Consider the following 21,883-nt stretch of genomic DNA (forward strand, 5'->3'; position numbering starts at 1 on the left):
CCTCTTTTGATATCATTCGATATCATTCAACTCATTCGATCGATACGGACATCAACTTGACTAGATCTAAGCAGTCTTCGTGTATCTCTAGATCCAACCTTCGGACGGAATCGCACACTCTGCTTCACTGAACATCAACTTCGTCGTCGACAGTCTTGCTGACGGAATCGCGACGGAGCCGAGCACCATCTCTGCCATCGATGCTGGAACTGCCAGCCTGAGGCTCTTCATCAGCAACCTCGAGCGCCCTCAGGACCTGGTCGCGGCGTAGCCACTTGTTTTCAGGAATGAAGTACCAACTAAGGATGCCAAAAATGGTGACCGCGCCGAGGATGACAGGTGCCTGAGTGCACAAGAACCTGTCAGCTACAGCTAGAAAACTGAATGGCAAGCACTGACGAAGTTAAATGACTGAGCGTCGACTGGGAAATAGAACGGCGAGATTTGAACCTAGCAGAGCGATCTCCATTAGCTCTTTGCTGCTAGCAAACGCAATGAGGCTCTTACCGCGAAAATTAGGCCATTGAACAGTACGGCGATAATATAGAACGGCTTCCTCCACCTGCCCAAGTAGAAGTGCGACGACTTGAAATCATCCGGCGTTGCGATCAGACGCAGCAGTGCAATCAAACCGTACGCCGCAGTGGTGGGAATGGCGCCCGCTGACGTGAGGGAGGAGAAGGCGACCGAACTGGGCAGGATCGTGCATAGCAGCGCCGCGGCGAAAACGAACATGACGGTGACGGCGTTACGAGGCTGGCGCTGCGCGTCGACCTGTCCAATCCATCCAGAGAATGGGAGTACACCGTCACGAGCGACAGCGTAAATCAGGCGGGATGCAGCGACTATGGAGACACTCGTATTCTGCGCGGATGCATAAGTCACAGTAATCGGGAGTATGACAACATGCAACGTACAAGAATAAGTCCAAGCGTTGCGAGAATTGTCATGAAGATACTTCCGCCTTTGCCGAGCGCCATGGCGTAGATCTGGACGAATGGTTGCGGAGCGCCCAAGGAGAACAGCGTGTCCAAATCTGGCGTGCAGAAGAGGAACAGAATAGTGGTGGCGAATCCAAGGACACCCGTGGCAATGCAACTGTACAGAATCCCGCGGCCGGCGATGACACTGAAGCGAATCCATTAATGGCAATTCATTAGTTTATCGGAGAGGAGATCTCACCTAGCATGCTTCGTCTCTTCGGCAACGTGCCCAGACGCATCGAAACCAATCATAGTCCCGGCAGAGTACAGGCTAGCAATCGGTTAGCTACGTTGGTCAAGACACGTTGGTGAGGACCTACAAGCATAAGAGGAAGTTCCATGCAGGAGGAGCCCCAGTGTCGTTGTCTGAGTGATGCAGTTCTATCAGCGACGTGAAGCTACAAAGATGGAAGCGCACATACAAACAAGAGTGAACACATCCTTGCGCGAGCGGAAACCATAGGACTTAGACACGCCGATCGGAAGCCAGATAAGGCAAAGAATGAAGTCCAGCATGTACAAAGCCATTGAGAACTTGAATACGGCGGAGTACATCCTCGGGGGAAGGTAATTGATCGCAACTGCGACAACCAGGCATCCCTCTGAAATCGCCCAGACGAGAGAGCGCCATTGAATGGTGTCGTTCCCGACACCACCTGGGTAGTTAATGTTATACACTACCAGTTCCGAGACGATGTAGTTAGCCGACGCCTGGTAATGTGTTTCGTTGGGATAGTACTTCGCAGACGACTGATAAATGTACGTACCAGGCAGCAGTAAGCAGCGAACGTCATCCAAGCCGTACACGCCCACCAGGCAACAATGAAGCCGAAAAAACGTCCATGTTTCGGGCCGGCACTCTCAGCACTCCAGACGTAGATAGACCCGCTCAACGGCAAGGCAGAGCAGATCTCAGCCATGACGGCCGCCGTAATGAACATGCCAATCATCGAAATGATGTAGGTGGACCTGCGAAGCGCATATAGCCATCTTGGTAGCACTCGGAAGAACAGCAACACGTACCATGTTGCAGCGGGTCCGCCGGCTTGCAACCCAAGAAAAATACCAGCACTGATGATAACGGCGTCAATAAAATAAGGAACCGCAAATTGGGATCAATGCTCACCGGACGCCTCCGATGAAGTTGAGAGCAACAAAGCTAGCCGCAAAATTCTCTACAAGGCTCCAACTACGGTGAAGTTGCTGTAATAATGCAGTGATCGCATCAGAGCGTCGAAGAAGAAAGTCTCATTGAAGCTACCTGTGTGTATCCGAGCTTTTGCTGAGAAAGACAAAGAAAAGTGGTCAGTAAGCTCTGTTGGCACCCCCGCTGCTGCAGGGGCGATTAGAATACGGTGACACTGGGGGGCTTCCCTACGCAGGTATGAGCGCTGTTCAGGTTCAAACGGTGTGATCTCAACCCTCGCTGATCATCAGCTCCCTCCGCTCGAGTTGGTCATTATACGAAATGGCCAGCAAGCCGGCGAGTAGCATCACAACGAGGATACCCGTAGCCGTTCCAGTCACCATGTACTGAAGATCGACGTTACCGATGATACAGTCACAGCAAGCCCTTCCCCCGCATAGTTCTTTCCAGCTGCACCATCGTAATTACCAGCTGAATCTCGTCTTCGTCGCCGAGCGAGACACGCTCGCTGTCGATCTTCGTGTCGATGATGTTTACGGTTTCGGTGTTCATCTCTCGCATGAACTAGAAGCAAGAAGCAAAGGAAGAGGGAAGAGAACGATGCAGATTGAGGAGCGAGGTACGGTATAAATACAATGCGGTTATGTAAGGATTCCACACGAGTCACTCAGGCGCCATGATCGCGATCGTGCGCCCAATGCGACAGTCCTCTCCTTGAAACAGGTACAGATGTTCATTGATAACATGAATTCATGTACAATCAGATCAGCTCATTGGATGTTCAGACGCTGCGTGAGATCGAGCACGTCAGTACGCCATGAGCAAAGGAACACCATACGGCAGCACTCACAGGCTTCAGTGCCTTGATAAGGAGCCATTCGTCGTTGCTTACGTCTTGCTTGAAGGAAGTCTGGATCTTTGTGAGCACCGTCCAAGGCAAAAAGAATCAATGAAGACCGACCTTCAGGACATCAATACTTTGTCGCGTGATATGGCTGTAGAGCTCGTCCTTTTCATCGAAATGCCGCCCAAACATCTTTGCCGACTGGTACACAGCGTGTTCGATCTTCACAGCAACACCGCCGCCAGCTTGAGACTTCTTCACAATCTGTGCGAAATGCTCAGTACTTATCGGATCGGAAGGAAGTCTTCAGACGAAACTCACGTCTTGTGTCTTGTGATTGATCTCCAGCGAGGTACTACGTTCAGTTCAGTAACAAGTCGGTTGAGCGAAGTTATACATCGACATACATTCGTCCGAGGTCAATGATTTCCTTCTTTTGCGTCTCTGGGTCGACCTTGATGACACATAGCGGCGTGCCCACCCGCAACGTGCCATCCAGAATATCTACACCCAGGATGATAGGGTCACGCTTACAGAAGGCAGCGATGATCTTGAGCCTGCATGGCCAGACTGCCTGGGGAGCGGCGTCGCGCCGCTTCGCCTCCGTGATCTCGTTGTTGTACGCCGTGAAGGCGTCAAACAAGTGGTAAATAATGTCCGCTGTAAGAACCTGTTCAGCGACCGAACGTTGCGTACGAAAACTCCGAAGTGCCAACCTTTGAACAGACGAATACCCATCTCATCCGCGAGCTTCTCCGCTTCCTTGTCGACCGGCACATCGAAGCACAGAATACATGCAAGCTCCTTCGCCTTCTCCAGCATGGTGGCCGCGCGCATGATATCCTTCTTGTGAATGGGACCGATGTTGATACCGGAGACAGGGATCTTGCTCGACTTGAGGAAGTCGAGCAGCGCTTCCAGCGAACCCAGTGTACTCGCCTGCACGCAGACGCCGCGTCCGGACTTGTCAATCGAGTTAAGTAGGGTCGTCAGGTCGGACATGACCTCGTCCATGAGCTCCTCTTCATCGTCATCGGGGCCAACAACGAGCAAGCGGGAACCGGCAATTGCCTTCTCCAAATCCGGAGCCACGAGCTTGACACCGAGAGCCGCCTTGACCTCCTTGTGATGGACGTACGCCGACTGATGAAGTATAAATTGTCAGATTCAAAGCACAATCTGCCTTGCAATGCACTTGCCTTGATACGCAGTTCACGAAGTGGCTGAGGCGTGAGCAGCGCACGGATCTGAGTCACGATCGGTCCGTTCAGACCACAAACAACGATCTTGTCACCCTCGTGCAGGATACCGTTCGAGAGGACCACGTCGATAGTCGTCCCAAGACCCTCGATGACCTTCACCTCAAGCACCGTACACTCCAGCTCCGACAGGTACATCAAGCTGTCACTCATGCGCTGCTGAGTGAGGTTCACGAGAAGCATGATCATGTCCGGTACACCTTCGCCGGTGATAGCGGAGGTTGGCACCAGCGAGACGTTGCGCGCGAAGTTCTTATTCTCGTAGTAGAGCACGGCATTCAAACCCTGCTCCGCGAACGCGACGATCGTCTTCTGCACACGATCCTCAAACTCACGCTGCACGGAGCGCTTCTGCTTCGCGAGCGAGCTGCGGAAATCATTGTCTGGCGTGGCTTCCCAGCCATACATACGATCGATCTGAAAGAACATTAGTCGATGGTGCGTACGATTCACAGCAGTCGACGAACCTTGTTCAGAGCTACGATGAACGGCGTCTTACGATCCCTGAGCAATCGGAGCGACTCCAGTGTCTGGGGCTCAAGACCGTGCTGATCAAGGAATCAGATCGTGCGATTAGAATAAGGAAGACGTTCGGGACGTACCATGATATCGACCACCAGAATGGCAATGTTACATAGCGAGCTTCCACGGGAACGCAAATTCGTGAAAGACTCATGACCGGGGGTATCGATGACCAACAAGCCAGGAATCTTGTATTCCTGCGAGCCATCCTGTGAAGAAACACAGCATGAGCAAGTCCGTGAGATAAGCAAACCAAGAAGAGCACGAGCCTTGTTGAGGATAGCGGTCTTCGTCTTGATCGCGTCGATGGGGAAGTAGGTTGCGCCAATCTGCTGCGTGATACCACCCGCTTCGCCTTCCTGCACGTTAGTTTGCCGAATCTACACAGCGCACCAGACGATGCCGTCAGCAACTACCTTCGCACAAAGCTCGTTCACGACTCACCTTGTCGAGCAACTTCGTCTTTCCCGTATCGACGTGTCCCAGGATGCAACAAATCGGGCTCCGCAAATTATCCTTCGACCTCGCCGCCAGCGCCGCCTCGTGCACCTTCGCCCGCCGCTCCGCAGCCTCCGCCTTGCGTTGCGCCGCCATCTGTTGCGTCTTCGTCATCCCATCCGAGTCCTCGCTTGACGACTCATCTTCGCTCGATTCTTCCTCTTCTGACGATTCCTCCTCGGAGCTCTCCTCTTCTGACGATTCCTCCTCGGCCGCCGCGCCATGACCCTTTGCTGGCGCGGGTGCGGCTGCCGCCTTCGCTGGTACTGCTTTGGCTGGCGCTGCTTTAGCTTCAACAGCACGTTTGGCTGCGCCATTAGCTGCACAGAAGCTTCAGTAAGCGATGTCCTTTGCAATGCAATGCACCAACAGACTTACCAGCCGACTTCTCCTTCGGCGATTCAGGAGCCTTCTCTTCCTCTTCCTCACTGTCGTCCCACGACTCCTTCACGCCCTCCGCAGGCTTCTCCTCGTCGCTGCTCGCCTCCCAGTCGCTCTTCACGCCATCTCCCTCCGGCTTCGCCTCCTCCGGCTGGGGTGCAGGCTCAGGTGCAGGCTCAGGTGCAGGCTCGGGCGTGGCGGGCTTCTCCTCCAGCGCTGGTGATGCCTCCCTCGTCACGGGTCCACTTTCCGTCGTGCTCGTAGGTGCTTTCTTCTTCCGGCCGCCGTAGACGACCTTTTTCGAGGCCTGCCCACCGGCTTGCTGCTGCAGGCCCTCGATCTGCACGCCGGATGCGAGGAGGGCCTGCTTGCGCAGCTCGGCCATACGCTGCTCTTCCTTCTGCTTCTTGGTGAGCAGCCGGCCCTCCTTCTTCGCTATCTCGCGCTTAGCCTGTGTAAAGTGTAAGAGATCTCCAGTCCAGGACGCCTGCGGGGCCGATTCAGCGCACCTTCTCCTTCTCCTTCCTCCGCTGCTTCTCCTCCTCCTTCCTCTTCGCCTCCTCCTCCGCGAGCCGTTCCTCCTCCTCGATCTTCCTCTGCTCTTCCTCCTCCCTCCTCCTCGCCTCATCCTCCAGTCGCTTCTTCTCCTCCATCAACGCTTTCAGTGCGCTGATCGCTATGCCCTTCTTCTTCCCTGCGGCAGGAGCTGTGGTGGGCACCGCCTCCTCCTCCTTCTTTGGCTTCTTTTTCTTTTTCTTCTTCGACTCGGCCTTGCCTCCAGCCGCCTCACCCTCGCCCTCGCCTTCCTCCTTCTCTGCAGGTAGCGGTGCTGGTGCTGGTGCAGGTGTCGTTGGTGAAGGCGCCTCTGCCTCAGCAGCTTCGCCTTGTGCAGCCTTCTTCGCTGCCACTTGAGCCTTCTTCTTGGCCTGGAGTTCCATGAGCGAGAGCGAACCTAGGACCTGCGAATCTTACGTGCCTTTTCCCGCTCTTTCTTTAGCTTTTCTTTCTCTTTCTTGGAGAGAACTTTTGGTCCTTCCTCCTCAGCGGCGCCCTCCTCGTTCTCTTCCTCTTTCGCCGTAGCTGGTGCTGGTGTCTCAGCAGGTGCAGCCTCCTCTTCCACAGGCGCTGTAGGCATGATCAGACAGTACCGTAGTCAGAACCGCAACCTAACGTACCTGGTTTCTCCTCCTCCTCTTCCTCTTCATGCGCCTTGCTCTTCTTTGCCTTGCCCTTTTTGCCCTTCTTGCTCTTCTCCTTCACCGGGCCCCACTCCTCGTCCGCCAGCTCCTCCGCTGTCATCTCCACTGGCTTCTTTGGCGCACTGATGTCTCCACCAGCTGCCGCATCCTCCCTATCGGAGCCTTCGCCGGGCGGCAGTCCGTCCTGGAAGGACACCTCGGGTGCTGCCTTCTTTCCGCCCTTCTTCTCCTTGTCCTTCTTCTTATTTTTCGCGGAGGCCTTTATAACAGACTGTATAGATAGTCGAATTTGTAGGCATCAGAATGACCAGCCTTAAATACAGTCACACATACCATGAGCCCACCAAAGTCTTCCTCCTCCTCGGCGGCCGCATCGCCATCGTCTCCACCTAATGCAGCGAAAGCAGAGAATCCTCCCTTCCGCGGCTTGATTTCATCCTCGGGTGCCTCTCCTGCATCTTCGGGTGGTGCGACGTTGTTGCCAGCGACGGACGTGCCTGCTTGCTCCCTGTAGGAGTACCAAAGTGAGAGATCTCACAGGATCTAGAGCTGACTGATCGCGCACCAGAAATCATCATCGTCCTGTTTTTTTCCCTTCTTTCCCTTGTTCTTGGGTGCCATTTTGGTTAGTCAGTGTGATGTGTATGTAAGAAACTGGGCGAGGTATATGAGAAGCGGAGTAAAGAAAGCTGGGGGGGGAGGTGAGCACTGAGCTTGCGCGACCGAGGAAAAGTGAGCGCGCGTGATCTGATCGGGACCCATGTGGGTGCTCTCGAGTCTCCTGCCGTAACTCGCCGTTCATTTCTCCTGCAAATACGCTCAACGCTGTTTGTTGCCCATCTCTGTCCAACGATATGCCGCCTGACTGTAATCTGGAAAGCCTACGAGAACGAGAAGGAGGTGCTTGATTCGTTTCATGTGAAGGCTCAGCATCGAGACGATATATAATACCTCTCGTTTGCTTCAGACAAGGGCAGATGATCTCAGATGACGTATACGACGTGTGTTATGGAGTGCACCCTACAAGTCGACTGTGCGTGAAGGTCGTACGTTTCAACAATCTGAAAGCGATAGGAATACCAGGGCATTTGAAGGTACGTTTGAGTTTTTTGTTGCTACGCATCGCGATCGGATCATCATCGGAACGCATAGATATCTGAATCTACGTGTACTTGGACAACCGTGCGGCTGCAATGACCAACAGCCTGAGCCTGCTCCAGCTTTACTAGCCTCAGTCACGAACTCATTGTCTACTGGCGCGTCCCTGATCGAAAATCGACAATCCGACGGGATATACTTGACATTTTCGGGCTACAGACTTCTAGGTTACATAGAGCGGATATCGACCACAGCTGCTTAGAATTCGATCCTCTTCTTGAGACCGAGCGCTTCTCGTCTGGACTTCGACGACGAATCAAAATACGGCCTTTCTCCAATCGACACTACGCGGTTGCCCTCTCGGTGTGCGTCATAGTCGCGGGTCACTTTATCACAGAATATGTCAACATTGATCAACGGTACGCGGAACCAGCGACTGACCGTTGTGCAAACTTGCTGAGTTTGCCCAGATGGCCACATCGTTCCTGAGTATCGAATACCACAATTAGTTGACTACAGCACGATCGAAGAAGTTGTATCTTACTTTCGCCATTTGAACCGGACCTGCAGGTCGTGGTTCTCGGTAATCAGTCGGTGCAAGTAGTCAAGCGTGATGTCGGATTCATCCTTGGTGATCCCCAGAATACGTTTGGTGAAGCTGATGAACGCGATATACGTTATAGCCGACCCTTTAGCCAACAATATGAATTGGAGCATACTTCTTGTTCACGAAGACAGCCTTCCATCCGGTTACTGGGTTCGTTCGGATGACGGGGTGGATAGCTTGCAGAGTATCCCCGACGTTCTCTGGGTTTCCTCGCGGGCCCTCTTGAAAAGTGTTACCGGTTCTGTGATAATGGTTCAGGTACATTGTCAACAATGTCACGTTGCAACGATGCTGATAGACTTACGCCTCCACGTAGATCTTGAATTTCTTCGCGTCGTGAAGCGCGCTGAGTCCCTCCAAATACTTTGCAAACGGCGGGCTCAGCCGGTCATATGCTTCATATCCGCTCGCCCAAACAGTGTCCCCGCCATTCTCGGGAAGAGTATGTATCTTCAAGATCGCGAAATCCGAAGGGACTGGCTCGAAGGTGATGCTAGATGAACACGTCTACGTTTAGTACATCACGGTGATTGCGATCAGCTTACTCCGAGTGCCATTCCCGACTCGCGAACTGCGAGATGTCGAGCTCATTTTCCCATTCCTTCTTCCTATAGCATGGTGAGTGAGATAGGGTGAAATGGATGACTTTGACTGAGACGCTCACTTGTCCTTTAGCGAGGTTATGACAGATATCTCGAGCCCAAGTTCTGGCGAAGGCTGAGTGGTGGGATGGATATGCAATCCTGACTCCTTAGGACGACCAGACAAAATGCCGAGCTTGTTTCCCAGCTTCATAGAGGAGTCAGCATGCTGCAGATAAACAAATCGCGCAAACGCACCAGCTTCTGCTGCTCGACAGTGATATCCTGGTTCCTGAAGAAGGCGACGTTTCGCTGTGAGACTATCGGGTAACGATAAGCGCATGCCGCCATTGTGATGGATTCATATCGAACTTACCGATAATCGCAAGCTCTCGGATGAGTTCGTCGGCATTCTCGGCGTTCAGCAGATCGCTGAGCTGGACGTTCGGGTACTCGCGTCCAAGCACAGATGTAAGATCGACGTATTCGTACTTGTCCAAGGCACCAGTTGGGATCAGCGGCACCGTCGATGTGCGCACCGAAAGCGAGCCAGGAGTCTGGGACTCGGCGAGTGTGGTAGTTTGCGTGCTCGACATAGTGACTGTTCCCGATTATGGACGACGAGGACTGACTTGTGCGAAGTGTACAACTTCATCGCATTTATAGGCCTGAGTGCCATGCTGAATTGATGCCGCTATGTCGCCTCAGCCTCTTATCTATGGCATAAGAGGGTGCTAATATTCCGCAGAGATGTCGCAGGATAGGTGTTGATGTCGAACAGACCGATAACCATTCGTCATATGCATTCCCTCTGCGTTCGGAACCTCGCCTCCTAATCTCCGGGCCGGTGCGGTGCGTTCGTCGTTGCTTGTTGGAAGTCGTGCCGTCTGACCCCCTGTTCCCAAGACCATAATATGACGCCTTCTACGAATCTTCAGCGCAATAGGTCGCAATCCCTGAGACGTGTTGATGTGTGAGCCTGACCTAGTACGAAGGTGTGTTTGCTGCAAAGTCGACAAGAAAACGTCTGCCGATGAAAAGATTGCACGAGCAAGTGTATTTGATGATGTCGTTCTTGCAAAAGTGAGTGTACATCGAAACGATAGGATGTGACACTTACATGCCGTGGCTGCATCCCGGGTGCGTCGTGATGAATGTCGATAACACCAAGTCCCGCGCAGCAGTCGCGCTGGGGTTTGAGTCTCTTGTGTAGAACATCGTGTGGATTCAGGCAACCGATCTGAACACCAATTAAGCATATCCGGACAGCCGTCACAAATGAAGGATCAGACTGCGTGTAGCAACTCGGGCTGACTCACAAGTATGGGACTACGGCCCTCAGTAAGTGGAGCAAATCTGCCAGACGGCATTGACAATGGTATTCCTCATGAAAGAGAAGGATCATCTCTGTGCTAGTGGCACGAGGGGCTGAGAATCCCTAGCTTGCATAGTCAAAACTAGTGGAAATACGAGGAGAAGAATATTAAGCCCTGCCTTGATCTACTGAAAAGACGTGATGGGGGGAAGAGTAAGTCGCTTTCACGAATATCCGTGGGTCCACCACAGCGCCCACGCACCTTCACTGTGTTAAAGACATCGGCATTAGAAATGTTGCGGGCACGGTCGCGGACCACGGAGTCAAAGGTGCCGACCCATAGTGCGTCCTATTGACAGTTCTTATTCACCCAGATGGGAACCATGCATTTGATTACATGCAGGGTCGGACACCGTGGAAAGCCGATGTTGGGGATGAATAGAAGAAATTGCACTGCACTTGGATGAATGTTTCGTCGTCCGTGGACGAAGCGCAGATGCATGCAATGACCCAAATCGGGCTTCGGACCTTTCCTCATAAGACAAGAAATGTCGAGGTGCAGAGGACAACGTGACCGCGCTCTCAAAACCCCATTAGCTTAGTTCTTGGACCACTCCGACTTTCAATTGACCTCGAGGTGGCCCGGTACCTTGGCATCCCGTACAGATCTCACCGTAACATACGTTGAGACTGCGGATGCGTCACTTCGCGGCAAAACTACCATATGGATTTGATGAAACCTTTCTCTCGGCAGCGTAGCTCGCGCTCTCACTACGTTCGGAGTCGGTGGTTCCCAACCACGCGGCCCGATTTTATGCGTATATATATCGCGATGGTCTCTGGGTTTGAGTGCAGGCAATTGGGTCGAGCGCGAAAGCGATCGCATTTACCGAAGAACAGGTGAGCTATTGGTGCTATTGTCGCTATTCCTCGGTTTGTATCACTATTTAGTGCTGCATACCGTGGAGTAAGGAATTCAGGAGCATACTCACATTTGTTTCGCAGTATTCTCCAGGTTCACTTTTATCTGTACCTTCTTACACCAAGTTCGCCATGGAGGTCGCATCTGTGTCAGTTATCTGCAGATACCACTATTAACAACGACTGATCCACACCTCAGAGAGATCAAGGCCAGCGCGGAAGTGCAAGCATCGACCGCAGTGGCAATATCGAACGACGATATTCTCAATGCTCTCAAAGCGGTCGTCCAGTTCGGCCTCTCGCAGATCCCCTACGTCGGCAAGCTTATCTCCGCGCTAGTAGGGGTCCTCTGGCCATCCAGTGGTCCTTCAGTGTGGGATCAAGTTAGGGAAGAGGTCGAAAAGCTCATAGACCAGAAGATCACCGATGCGATCTTCAGCCTGTTGAAAGCGCAGCTCAATGGGCTCGGCGACGCGCTGAAGCTCTACATTAACGCGGTCAAGTCTGGAGGCTCAGCCCTCATACGCACCCAGTTCGTCGCGACCAATACAGTCTTCGTCGCAGCGCGCTCCAGCTTCCAGAACCCCGATTATCAATGGGTCCTCTCCCCGCTTTTCGCGATCTTCACCCAGCTGCACATGACACTCCTTCGCGACTGCGTGCTCAACGGCGAGGACTGGGGTTGGACGTCTGCCGAGTACCAGACGATTGTCGATCAGGCGTCCCAGGCGACGAAGGATTACATTGCCTATCTCGACAAAGTCGTCGCCGATAAGGAAGCCGATCTGAAGAAAGGAGCACCTAGCAGCCCGGGGAAGCACAAGACGGACATATGGCAATATTGGCAGGCGTTTAACCAGCAGAAAATCGTCCTGATCGACGATTATCGCTTGCTCCTCGTCTATCTCGACCCCGTCACGCATCCGAAACCAACGTCTAACATCCCGTTCAAGGACGTCTACAGCCGGGCCTACGGAACGGCCGATGACTGGGATGCGACTGCGAGCGGCTGGGCCAGTTCAGTGACGACGCCATGGGGCAAACCTCTTGCAAATATCTCCAACATCAAGATCGAGCTATTCAACTACACCCCTCGCGTTGTCGACGTCAACTATCCAAAGGGTGAGGGTCCCGCACTCTGGGGCTCCGAGACGGATCGCAAGGATACTACTGGCATCATCGCTAACTACCAGGGTGGAGTTGAGAAGTACACCGTCGAAATTCCTCGTCCTTCGTCAGACAAGACGTACAACATACAGAAGGCGTCAGTGAAACAGGGTAGCATTCCGCTGAACGTCACGCTCACGTTGGACGACGGCACCGAGAAGAACCTGTGGAACCGCACGGATCTTGGTGGACAGACATACGTAGTAGAAGTTCCTGGGCGCATGCTCACGACGTTCAACATGTGGACGCGCAGCTGGTATTACAACAACGATCTTGGCTGTATCATTTTCGGGTTCAGCCGCGACCCGAAGGCCGTGCCGCCGCAAGCCTACGATGCGTTCTACGTGGGCGCGATCGGCGAGCCGGAGATTCCAGCGACCTACTCCGTTTCTTCGCAAGTCGTCGAACGGCGTCTGGCGTTCTGGAGCGAGGTCGACGCCTTGAAGCCGTAAGAAAGGCGACCCTATCCATGTAGGTATGACCCATCGTTGACTTTGTCGTGTCTTGCTCTAATGGACACCTGGGCAGCGAATGAAGCGATTGCGATACGTACAATTGACCGCACCGAGGTTGAGATTGACGGACAATGATTTGGAGATGGAAATCGGCTAATTTTGGGATTCATTCGAGTACCGCGCTTACCTTGTACTTGTATACCTTGCTGAAAGAGAGCTCAAGCTTGACTTGATGGCGTGACCAGCGTACTATCTCACCGCCAGATGCGGGCTGAAAGCGTCGTCGAAGCTATGTACATGATGCATGAGGCGGCCGATGCTGAAAGATTAGGCGCCCGTCACTGAGCTCGGGAACATGATATGAAGGGCGCGTTACTGTTTACATGCTGAAGATCCTTGCCGCTAAGAACTGTCTGTAATGAAACTAGTCCGAGATTATCACCTCAAGAACGAGAATATCTGAACATTCCGCAGGGACGTTGGCGGCCAACGCACGCTGAATTCAACTTTTATATCCGAATCTCGAAATACACCAACCCGAAATTTCATCACCGAGATCGCCGCCCCGGATGGATCGATGGTATGGGAAGACAGCCAGTCCCGGGATCCTGCCTGACACCCCGCAACTAGCCGTCAGCAGAGAAAGCTAGCAGCCTTGCTTTGAAGTATGGGACTTTTGTTCTTCTAGCAGGCGGTGCACCAAAGTCAGCGGGCCCAAACTACACCTGTGCTGAGCTTCATGATGCCATTAACGCTCGCGGCCCCATCGCTGGGCGCCCAGAACGAGAATGACACACGCGCATCGGAATAGAGCACAGCTCGTACAATAAAGCCATGTTATCGCAGCGAGATGAGTGTGCGGGTCCTTATGAGGCATTGTGCTTGTTCTATTCATAGTACTTGCGTACCTTGCCCCGCAGACCGTGTTATATTGAGCAAGCATTCTTCTCCACAAACCTATTCATCCTTTCGATCGGCATTATCGCAGAATGACTACTCTAAAACATACTACACCCATCCTGTCAGACGCCTCCCGAAGTAGGAAGTAGCATTCACCAGAGATACAAAGTCGAAGAAAGCGGTGGAGATCAGCGATCCGTCACGCGGTCGAGGATGCCACATCATGTGGAGCTCTGAGACAGTATCACGGAGCTTTTGCCAATAAGCGAATGCTTGGGCAGCAGTTGGTCTTTGGCTGGGATCAGCAATCGTCATGTATGCTATCAGCGGGAGTAGGAAGTCGACGTTTGTGAATTTCTACCACGCTATGAGCATATGACCATTGACAGTGCACGCAATCGCAACGCACCCCAAAGAAGGTATGTAAAAAGAAATTTCCGACGATGAATACGTCCACCTTGAAAGGATCGTACGGAACATCGTCGGACAGTTCAGGAACCTCTTGATCCCGCCCGAGAGTCCCGACTACGAGCTTTTGATCTGCGTTTGGAGGAAAGTACACCGATATGCCGTAGTCGATATAGTAGTACTTGACATTGACGTCAGCTCGTCGCAAGTGGGGGGCAGCCGTTGTTACACCATCAGGGAAGAAAGATTCCCTGATTGGATGGAAGCCTTGAGGATACATAGCATGTGCGTCCATCATGAGATTCTTGTATGTGCAGTCGCTATAACAGAGATACCTGAGCATAGCGTGGGCTGAAACGATATTACACTCACCGGTGTGCCACTCCATGCTTGTGGAGGAAGACAAGGCCCTAATACTATGTTCAGGATCCTGCTTCGGCGCAATCAGTCAGCAACGCTCACCTCCATAATCTGGTCAACGCAGTCGACCATTTCTCCAACTAGCGCGAAAGGAGGTTCATCAACGAGACGCAGGAACGGCATAACGATGTATGATATATTCTCATCCTCTGCATCACGGAAGGTGTCTAGGATGGGAACGGAATGGTTTTCGGGGTCATCCCGCAAGGGCGGAGAGGAAAGCATCGTTGCGATCTGTGATTCATCGTCACCAGTTTGAACACGTTTGATATAGACAAGCTGCCCGTCAGCAATTCTGGTTGCATCGACCAGATGCTCTCGGAACTGTAAAGAATCAGTATGGACGAGGTGGGCAGATGATCGTTGCGCACCGGAAGTGTCAACGAATCCTCGAAAAAGATCGGAAATCTTGCGGTTCCCCTCCACGAAGGCACCCAGCCTGGACGATACCTAGGACGCAACATGTAACCTCGAGATTCAAGAAATGGCTGCCGGTCCCTCCAGCGTATCTCGAAACTGAGTAAAGAGGCAAATATGTCGCCATTGGGCTGGGGCTGCACTGCTGAAGAGCTCCATTCGTTGGAGGTGGGAACGTGAGACATCAGCGCAGGAGAGGACTCTACAGGCCTTCAGCGGGCTCGCTGGGGGACTCGGTTGACGGTGGACACGCCTCCACCAGATCATGTCATATATACCCAGGATCATCAAACATGGACCCACAACATTTAAACCCCGAGAGTGCGACTCGTACGGCCAAAAGCTGAGCGCTGAGCGCTGATCGTTTGTACCTCTCCAGCCGGTAGACGCCGTTTGACAGAACGACGGCATCCTTCAAACTGATGCTGCACGCGGCAGGGTATTGTGCTTTCGACCGTATGATCAGAAAATGGCATCTGTCACCCTGTTCCCAAAGGAGTCATTGTGTCACTTATGTGTGCATGCGCTCTACCATTGATTGCAGCAGCAGCAGCGATTATATCCGATCAGTCCATGGTCGTGAGCCGAACAAAACTCTGCCTGCTCTCGCGGTGTGAGAATATTTCTCAGATAAAAGATGTCTAGCATTCACGAATCAGCATTCCTTTACGCACCAATTGCCTACGGACTGTTGTTCCAGGGATATTATCAAGTCGCAGTCCCGATATGAAGTAGTTATCAATTATCATCGACAGATTGCGGTGGGCTAGCTGTAGATTATGGCATACATCGCAGGATTTGTTGGTTTCGAAGCCACCTCCAGAGCCGCAGGTCCGTGAGATCAATACCTTAGGCGGAATCTAAGTAATTTGACAGTCCGAGAACGGTTGAAGCGCAGAACAAATGCGAGAGCGGAGCGATGCACAACACCTGCCACCTAGCTTGCAAGCACAAGGAGAGCCAGACTTCCGCGAATGCGGAGAGCATCGAAAGCCACAGAAACGAAGTCAAGTAGACGTCGTAGTTGACCCGGTTGTGGCGTCGCGATCACAAACGTGAGATAATGATCTCCGTGATCGTTGATGGGATATTAGCCGTGCAACAGACAACTCCCGTCCCAGCTTTGTTGTCTTCACCTTTCCTCCCTCTCCTTGTCGTCGTTCAGTTCTGCAGCTATATCATCGCTCCGTCTGTTGTGTCGTACGTCAAGCACTGTGATGGGCCTTTTCACGATCATCCGGAAGAATCGCCAGAAGGAGAAGGAGATGCGGATCCTCTTCCTGTACGCGGTCCCAGTCATTCTTGCGGATATTATCAGACGGCTCGCGCTGCAGAGGACTCGACAACGCGGGCAAAACGACAATACTGAAGAAGCTGAATGGGGAGGACATTAGCGGCATTAGCCCTACCCTCGGGTTCAACATCAAGACGTTTGTGCATCGCAAGTGAGCCAGCTCGCGTCGATATTCGAGGCGTCGCCTGCTGAAGGCTGAGGCTTGGCGTGCAGCTACACTTTGAACATATGTGCGTGACATGGAGGGTATACACACAGGAGGCTGAACGCTCCGCAGGGGACGTTGGCGGCCAGCGCACGCTTCGGCCTTACTGGCGGAATTATTTCGAGCAGACGGATGCGCTCGTGTGGGTCGTCGACTCGAGCGATCGGATGCGCATGCAGGATTGTAGGGAGGAGCTCCATAGCTTGCTGTTGGAGGACGTGAGCCTCGCCATTGCTTATCTCTGTTTTGATTGGCACTGAAGACGTTGCACGCAAATGTAGCGACTTGCTGGTGCATCGCTGCTCATATTTGCGAACAAGCAGGACCTGCAAGGCTCGCTAACGAGTGCAGAGATCCGGAACGTGCGTGGCTTTGTTACAGTGAATGTCGTGCGAGCTGCCAATGCTGATCCCGAACGATGCTCTTGTATTCTTGCAGGCCTTGGGCCTCCTCTCGATCAAGTCGCACCATTGGAAGATCCTCCCATGCAGTGCGGTGACGGGTGAAAATCTCGTCGAGGGTCTCGACTGGGTGGTGGACGATGTTGCAAGGAGGTTATATTACTCAACGGCAATCGGAGATACAGCGCCACACCCCACGTTCAAGCCTGCCACTATATCTGTGTCATAATTTGCACCATCATTACAATGTGCACTCACGAGACCATCTAGAAGGCTGCCGCCCACCTACTTTCATGCCGTGCCCATTTCCCCGCGTCTAGTTGGCTATATCTTGCGTGTTTACCGGTCTCTTCTGACGTTTCGTGTGCTCATGATCAACCTCTTCAACATGTATTGGAATATCGCACCACCGTCTCGATGTCTAGGTCTCGGTCAACATTATACTTAGGGTGCAACGAAGGGGTAGCCAGGTGAGGATCGCAGAGGTAAGCTGACGAGAACTAGTATCGGTTATCGAATTGAGTTTTGATTCCTTCGAAACCTGTCATGCAAGTACCTTCATTGCGTAAGCCAATCCAGCGAGAATGGAACTCCTGCACTGACGAGAGCACCAAAAGAGGAAGGCGGGATGCCATAAAGGGCCGAAGGAGCTATGACGTTTGACCGGTCGCGTCATTGGCAACGCAATCACTCTCCTTCTCGCCGCTCATACATAAATGCCAGTACACGCGCAATGTGTCCTCGAAGTGTTTGATCCAACTCCCCACCCTGTCCCCCACCACCTGCACCGACGATGAGCTCTTTTCTCCCCGACACTGCCAACCCCGCGACTCTCCTCAGTCGCCGTTTCCGCCCAGAAAGCATCCCCGACCTCTCTGGCCGCGTTGCCATCGTCACTGGCGGCTCCGCTGGCATCGGATACTACGACGCCCTCGCCCTCGCAAAGGCAAATGCGCGCGTGATCATAGTCTCTGCGAATGAGGAGCATGGCAAGCACGCTGAGGCGGACCTGAACAAGGCTCTCCAGGAAGCCAATTCCGCGGGTACCGTCGAGTGGCACGGCGTCGATTTTGGCAAGTTGGCAGAGGTGGACGTGCTTGCGAGAAAGCTCGCACAGCAGGAGAAGCGCCTTGATATTATCATCTGCAACGCTGGCATCGGGCAGGCGCCGCATGGACTAACGAATGATGGGCTTGAGCGGCACTTTGAGGTGGGTTGCAAACGAATACGCGTCCAGTGATGATGTTCACGGTTCTCTTAGGTGAACAACCTCGCGCACCACGTCTTCGTGCTTCGTCTTCTCCCTCTCATGAAGAAAACCGCCATGATCGCCCCTCCCGCGACGGTCCGCATCGTCATGCAGAGTTCCGAGATGCATCGTATGGCACCGAGCACAACCAAGTTCCTCTCCAAAGAGGAAATCAACAAAGATGGCGATGGAGTGATGCTTTACGGGCGCACCAAACTCGGCCTCATATTCTTCGCGCGCGAGCTCGTCAAGCGCAAGCTCGCGGACCTTCCTTCCAATCGGCCCGTTCTCGTCATCTCTGTGCATCCGGGCGCTGTCGACACTGATGTCCAGAAGGCGTGGTCGGAGTCGTACGGCGTGATCGGCAAGGTGCTCGAGGCGCTGACACGCGCGGCTGGCAAGAGCGCTCCGGAGGGAGCAGAGGCCAGCCTATGGGCGGCGACGAGTGCAGATATCTCCGAGGAAAACTGGAAGAATTTCCAGGGCAAGTATTATTCCGAGCCGTATGGGAAGCCTGACCAGGAGAGCAAGCTCGCTAAAGACGACAGCATTTCGGCGAATTTCTGGAACCTGTGCGTGAAATTGACGAAGGAATTGCTTGGAGAGGACTTGCAGTGAACTGGAGACGATGTTTTCGCATGGAATCAGACTCTGGAAGTATAATGGAACGGAATGTATTATGTATTGTTGTTCACAACGCATGAGATCCCTGTATGAATACACTCCTCGGTAATTATGTCCTGGCCGATGTACAGACGTAGAATTCGCATACTTAATCCAATTGACTCTTTGTCTAGTTTGGGAGGAATCGGATTCCTTGCTTGTTCGGTTGCTGCAAGAAATCATGAAGGGCCTCGCATTACCGTAAGCATATGTATGAGAGAACATAGAGGCGCATCGCCGAGCATCAAGACGTCAAAAAGCCTACAGCAGAGTGGAGCAAATAACGAAACGAATAACTACTACGTGGAACAACTACCTACTGGTCCTCCGTAACCAAGTCATCATGCATCATGAAAGCGGACCACCGTCTTACGAGCCCTCCGCTGGCTTAGGCGCATCCGAAGAGGGCACCTCGCCGTTCGGGCGTCTCTCACCGTTGCTGTTAACGTTGTGATGCGGCGGACCACCTCGTGTGAGGCCCGCGCCCGCCAATCCACGCGCAGCGAACCCTCCGCCTCTCCCGCCGCGGAATCCTCCCCGCCCGCCATACCCTCGTCCGGGACCGCCGTTCTCGCCCGTACGCGACTCCTTGTCGGTCGCCTGCTTCACCTCGGGGATCGTATCCTTCAATTTCTGCAACGCACGATCGGTCAGACGATGACCGATGCAAGAGGATTGGGACCGACTGACCTCGCCGCTGTGCGTGAGCCCGGCCTTCATGGCCGCCTCGTCGCCAAACTCGATGTACACGATCTTCTTCTCCCGCCCGGCATACGTCGGCGGATAGTTGACGCGCGTGATCTGCATGACCGGGTCGCTTCGCTCAGTGACACGATCCAGAAAAACCGCAAAAAATACTCACGCCCGCCTTTGCATCGCCAAAGAACTCGCGCACCTCCTGCTCGTCCGCGGACACCTGCAGCCGCATAAAGATCGTCCACGGGTTCCGTGGAGGCCGCCTGCCCGTCGGCGTCCGCACCCCCGTGCTCTCCGTCGCCGGAGACGTCACACGGTCCTCTGGCTTCGCCTCCGCACCCACATCCGGCGTCGCCTTGCCCGACTTGATCTGATGCCCCGTCGGGCTGCCAGCGCCCTCGGGCACCGGCGTCGCGGGCTTGCTCCCACCGTCCTTCGCCACGTCGCGCTCCGCCCTCTCCTGCTGCTTGCGCTCCTTCTTCCGTTCCTTCTTCCGCTCCAACTTGTCTGCGCCATTTGGCTTTGCATCCTTCGGCGTCTCCGGTGCGGATGGGGATGTGGACGCGTTCGGTGGGGGAGTCGACGGTTTTGATTTGGGTGCGAGGTGCGGTGGGAGGGGCTTGTCAGACGTGATCGGTGTGCCGGCGCCTTTGGTGGTCGCCGGTGTGGCGCCTGTACCACTGCCTGCTCCAGCTGCTGCTGCTGCTGGCAGAGCGGACGTCGCAGAGCCTGGTGTGGGGACAGCAGGCGTTACCGTGCGGCGATAGGCGTAGTTGAAGCCTGGGCGGGTTTTTTCAGCTCGAGCAATGCGCCACACGACCATGACACTCACCTTGGCTCTTCAGCTCCGCGCTCACCCTTCCATCCTTGATGTCCAGTACGAGCGAACCATACGCGGCGTCACACAAGTTCCAATTCCAGCAGTTCTTCCATGCGGGCTCCTCTTGACCGATCTGTCCATTTGGTCCGGGCTGATGCGTCGGCGGGGGTATACGCTCGATGACCGACAGCGCTTTGTCCAGGAGCACACGCTGGTGCTCGTCGATCACCTGGTCCACCTGCGACTTGACGCTCTCCCAGACCTTGTCGAAGCCCTCCTTGCCGAGGAGTAGCTTGTGGCGCAGGCCCTCAAAGTCGCTCTGCACGCTGAACTCGTTGTATGAGGACGCGTACCGGAAGTGGAGGCCGGCGGAGATGGTGAGGTCCGCCTTGAGCACGAGGCCAAGCTGGTTGATGATGCCTTCGCGGCCCGGGCTGGTGTGTGTGACGAGCATGCGGGTCTCGGTGGGATCGAAGACACGCTGTGAGGTGTCGACGAGCTCACCGATCTGCAGCGCGGTCGTCCACATGGTGCCCTGGCCGCCGGCGATAGTAGCACTGCCATCGCCGTTGTCGAACATCTTGTGCGGGACGAGCGCGCCACCGATGCCGAGCAGGCGGAGCTTGACGCCACCAATGTCGAGGAGGCGGGTGGTGGCTTCGTCGAGAATGTTGAGGTTGTCGATGTCGTACTGGCCTGAACGGAATTTTTCGAGCACGGCAACGTCCTCGCAGGCGCCCCATACGGTGTACACGGGCACATGGAGCTTGATCTGGCCGGAGAGGAGAAGAGGAAATTCGGACAACAGCGAGATTTGGACAGTGGAACGTATCGTAGCGGCGTTGTTTTCTGGCGCGAGAAGATGATTGCGCTGCGCAGTGGGTATGAGTGGCGAATACATGGTCAGGTGGCGGAGCGTCCTGTCGTTGATTCTCTCAAGGCTGGATGCCTCTGCAGGGCGCCATCAGCGCGTCGCAACGCGTACAGCTGGACAGCATACGCACCGAAAAAGCCAAAATCGCCAGTGTGGATGATGGCAGATGCATTCGCTTCTCGTGCAAGATCGTTCAGAGCAGAAAGACGGCCACGAATGTCGGCGAGACACAGCAGGCGACCATGAGACGAATCAAAGACTTTTGTCTGCGTGTTGACCTGGTGCTGGGGAGGACGAGGATTAGGAGAGACAGCAGGATGGGTAGAGGTGGATGCAGGACGGGATGTTGGCTGCATTTTGGTGTGGCGGGGGTGGGAGGGAGATGAGAGGCGACAGGTGGCCAACGGGTCACATCAAAATTTGGACTTTGTGACACGCGTGCTGATGCTGATGGCATGACGGAGTTTAAAAATACCATATTAAGCAACTACCAGCCTATAAGAGGCAGTTTTGTGATGAATACGCCCAACCTCGCGGAATAAACGTGTTTGATGTGACC

At 53.9% G+C, this 21,883-nt stretch overlaps 8 protein-coding genes across 8 annotated transcripts; 3 read left to right on the forward strand and 5 right to left on the reverse strand.

Annotated features, from left to right (window-relative positions):
- Positions 1-124: 124 nt before the first annotated feature.
- On the reverse strand, positions 125-7,454 carry LAESUDRAFT_754167 (uncharacterized protein; the record flags this gene model as incomplete). The annotated part of the gene is made up of 29 exons (XM_040911854.1): positions 125-343; positions 400-450; positions 508-864; positions 918-1,128; positions 1,183-1,254; positions 1,304-1,349; positions 1,406-1,694; positions 1,751-1,952; positions 2,007-2,054; positions 2,110-2,186; positions 2,245-2,265; positions 2,338-2,357; positions 2,405-2,516; positions 2,599-2,694; positions 2,981-3,040; positions 3,092-3,238; positions 3,296-3,329; positions 3,382-3,634; positions 3,691-4,117; positions 4,255-4,650; positions 4,701-4,781; positions 4,836-5,135; positions 5,200-5,573; positions 5,632-6,085; positions 6,144-6,593; positions 6,659-6,759; positions 6,810-7,104; positions 7,167-7,341; positions 7,399-7,454. 29 exons carry the CDS (start codon positions 7,452-7,454, stop codon positions 125-127), a joined length of 5,424 nt encoding a protein of 1,807 aa, XP_040770679.1.
- A 735-nt stretch (positions 7,455-8,189) lies between these two features.
- Positions 8,190-9,715, reverse strand: LAESUDRAFT_640318 (taurine catabolism dioxygenase; the record flags this gene model as incomplete). Its single annotated transcript, XM_040903591.1, has 9 exons — positions 8,190-8,317; positions 8,373-8,416; positions 8,476-8,589; positions 8,651-8,779; positions 8,843-9,031; positions 9,084-9,146; positions 9,203-9,327; positions 9,378-9,439; positions 9,496-9,715. 9 exons carry the CDS (start codon positions 9,713-9,715, stop codon positions 8,190-8,192), a joined length of 1,074 nt encoding a protein of 357 aa, XP_040770680.1.
- A 104-nt stretch (positions 9,716-9,819) lies between these two features.
- LAESUDRAFT_32751 (uncharacterized protein) lies at positions 9,820-10,687 on the reverse strand. The gene has a single exon (XM_040902034.1). The coding sequence runs from the start codon at positions 10,376-10,378 to the stop codon at positions 9,854-9,856; it is 525 nt and encodes a 174-aa protein (XP_040770681.1). The 5' UTR covers positions 10,379-10,687; the 3' UTR covers positions 9,820-9,853.
- A 323-nt stretch (positions 10,688-11,010) lies between these two features.
- LAESUDRAFT_719498 (twin-arginine translocation pathway signal) lies at positions 11,011-13,092 on the forward strand. Its single transcript, XM_040907640.1, has 4 exons — positions 11,011-11,334; positions 11,440-11,504; positions 11,555-12,997; positions 13,051-13,092. Exons 2-3 carry the CDS (start codon positions 11,488-11,490, stop codon positions 12,972-12,974), a joined length of 1,437 nt encoding a protein of 478 aa, XP_040770682.1. The 5' UTR covers positions 11,011-11,334; positions 11,440-11,487; the 3' UTR covers positions 12,975-12,997; positions 13,051-13,092.
- Positions 13,093-13,985: 893 nt separating this feature from the next.
- On the reverse strand, positions 13,986-15,307 carry LAESUDRAFT_638707 (uncharacterized protein; the record flags this gene model as incomplete). The annotated part of the gene is made up of 5 exons (XM_040903485.1): positions 13,986-14,234; positions 14,287-14,605; positions 14,690-14,718; positions 14,742-15,029; positions 15,077-15,307. 5 exons carry the CDS (start codon positions 15,305-15,307, stop codon positions 13,986-13,988), a joined length of 1,116 nt encoding a protein of 371 aa, XP_040770683.1.
- Positions 15,308-16,253: 946 nt separating this feature from the next.
- LAESUDRAFT_719499 (ARF/SAR superfamily) lies at positions 16,254-17,515 on the forward strand. The gene is made up of 6 exons (XM_040907641.1): positions 16,254-16,404; positions 16,457-16,567; positions 16,630-16,646; positions 16,694-16,839; positions 16,903-16,983; positions 17,060-17,515. The coding sequence occupies exons 1-6, from the start codon at positions 16,340-16,342 to the stop codon at positions 17,249-17,251; spliced, it is 612 nt and encodes a 203-aa protein (XP_040770684.1). The 5' UTR covers positions 16,254-16,339; the 3' UTR covers positions 17,252-17,515.
- Positions 17,516-17,815: 300 nt separating this feature from the next.
- LAESUDRAFT_639198 (NAD(P)-binding protein) lies at positions 17,816-18,889 on the forward strand (the record flags this gene model as incomplete). The annotated part of the gene is made up of 2 exons (XM_040903527.1): positions 17,816-18,232; positions 18,284-18,889. 2 exons carry the CDS (start codon positions 17,816-17,818, stop codon positions 18,887-18,889), a joined length of 1,023 nt encoding a protein of 340 aa, XP_040770685.1.
- Positions 18,890-18,941: 52 nt separating this feature from the next.
- Positions 18,942-21,719, reverse strand: LAESUDRAFT_719501 (uncharacterized protein). The gene is made up of 5 exons (XM_040907642.1): positions 21,455-21,719; positions 20,463-21,401; positions 19,797-20,410; positions 19,625-19,735; positions 18,942-19,567 (listed from the first exon to the last, which is right to left on the reverse strand). Exons 1-5 carry the CDS (start codon positions 21,678-21,680, stop codon positions 19,304-19,306), a joined length of 2,154 nt encoding a protein of 717 aa, XP_040770686.1. The 5' UTR covers positions 21,681-21,719; the 3' UTR covers positions 18,942-19,303.
- Positions 21,720-21,883: the final 164 nt, after the last annotated feature.

The sequence above is a fragment of the Laetiporus sulphureus genome, assembly GCF_001632365.1.
Source record: "Laetiporus sulphureus 93-53 unplaced genomic scaffold LAESUscaffold_1, whole genome shotgun sequence".
Classification (NCBI taxonomy): Eukaryota; Fungi; Basidiomycota; class Agaricomycetes; order Polyporales; family Laetiporaceae; genus Laetiporus; species Laetiporus sulphureus.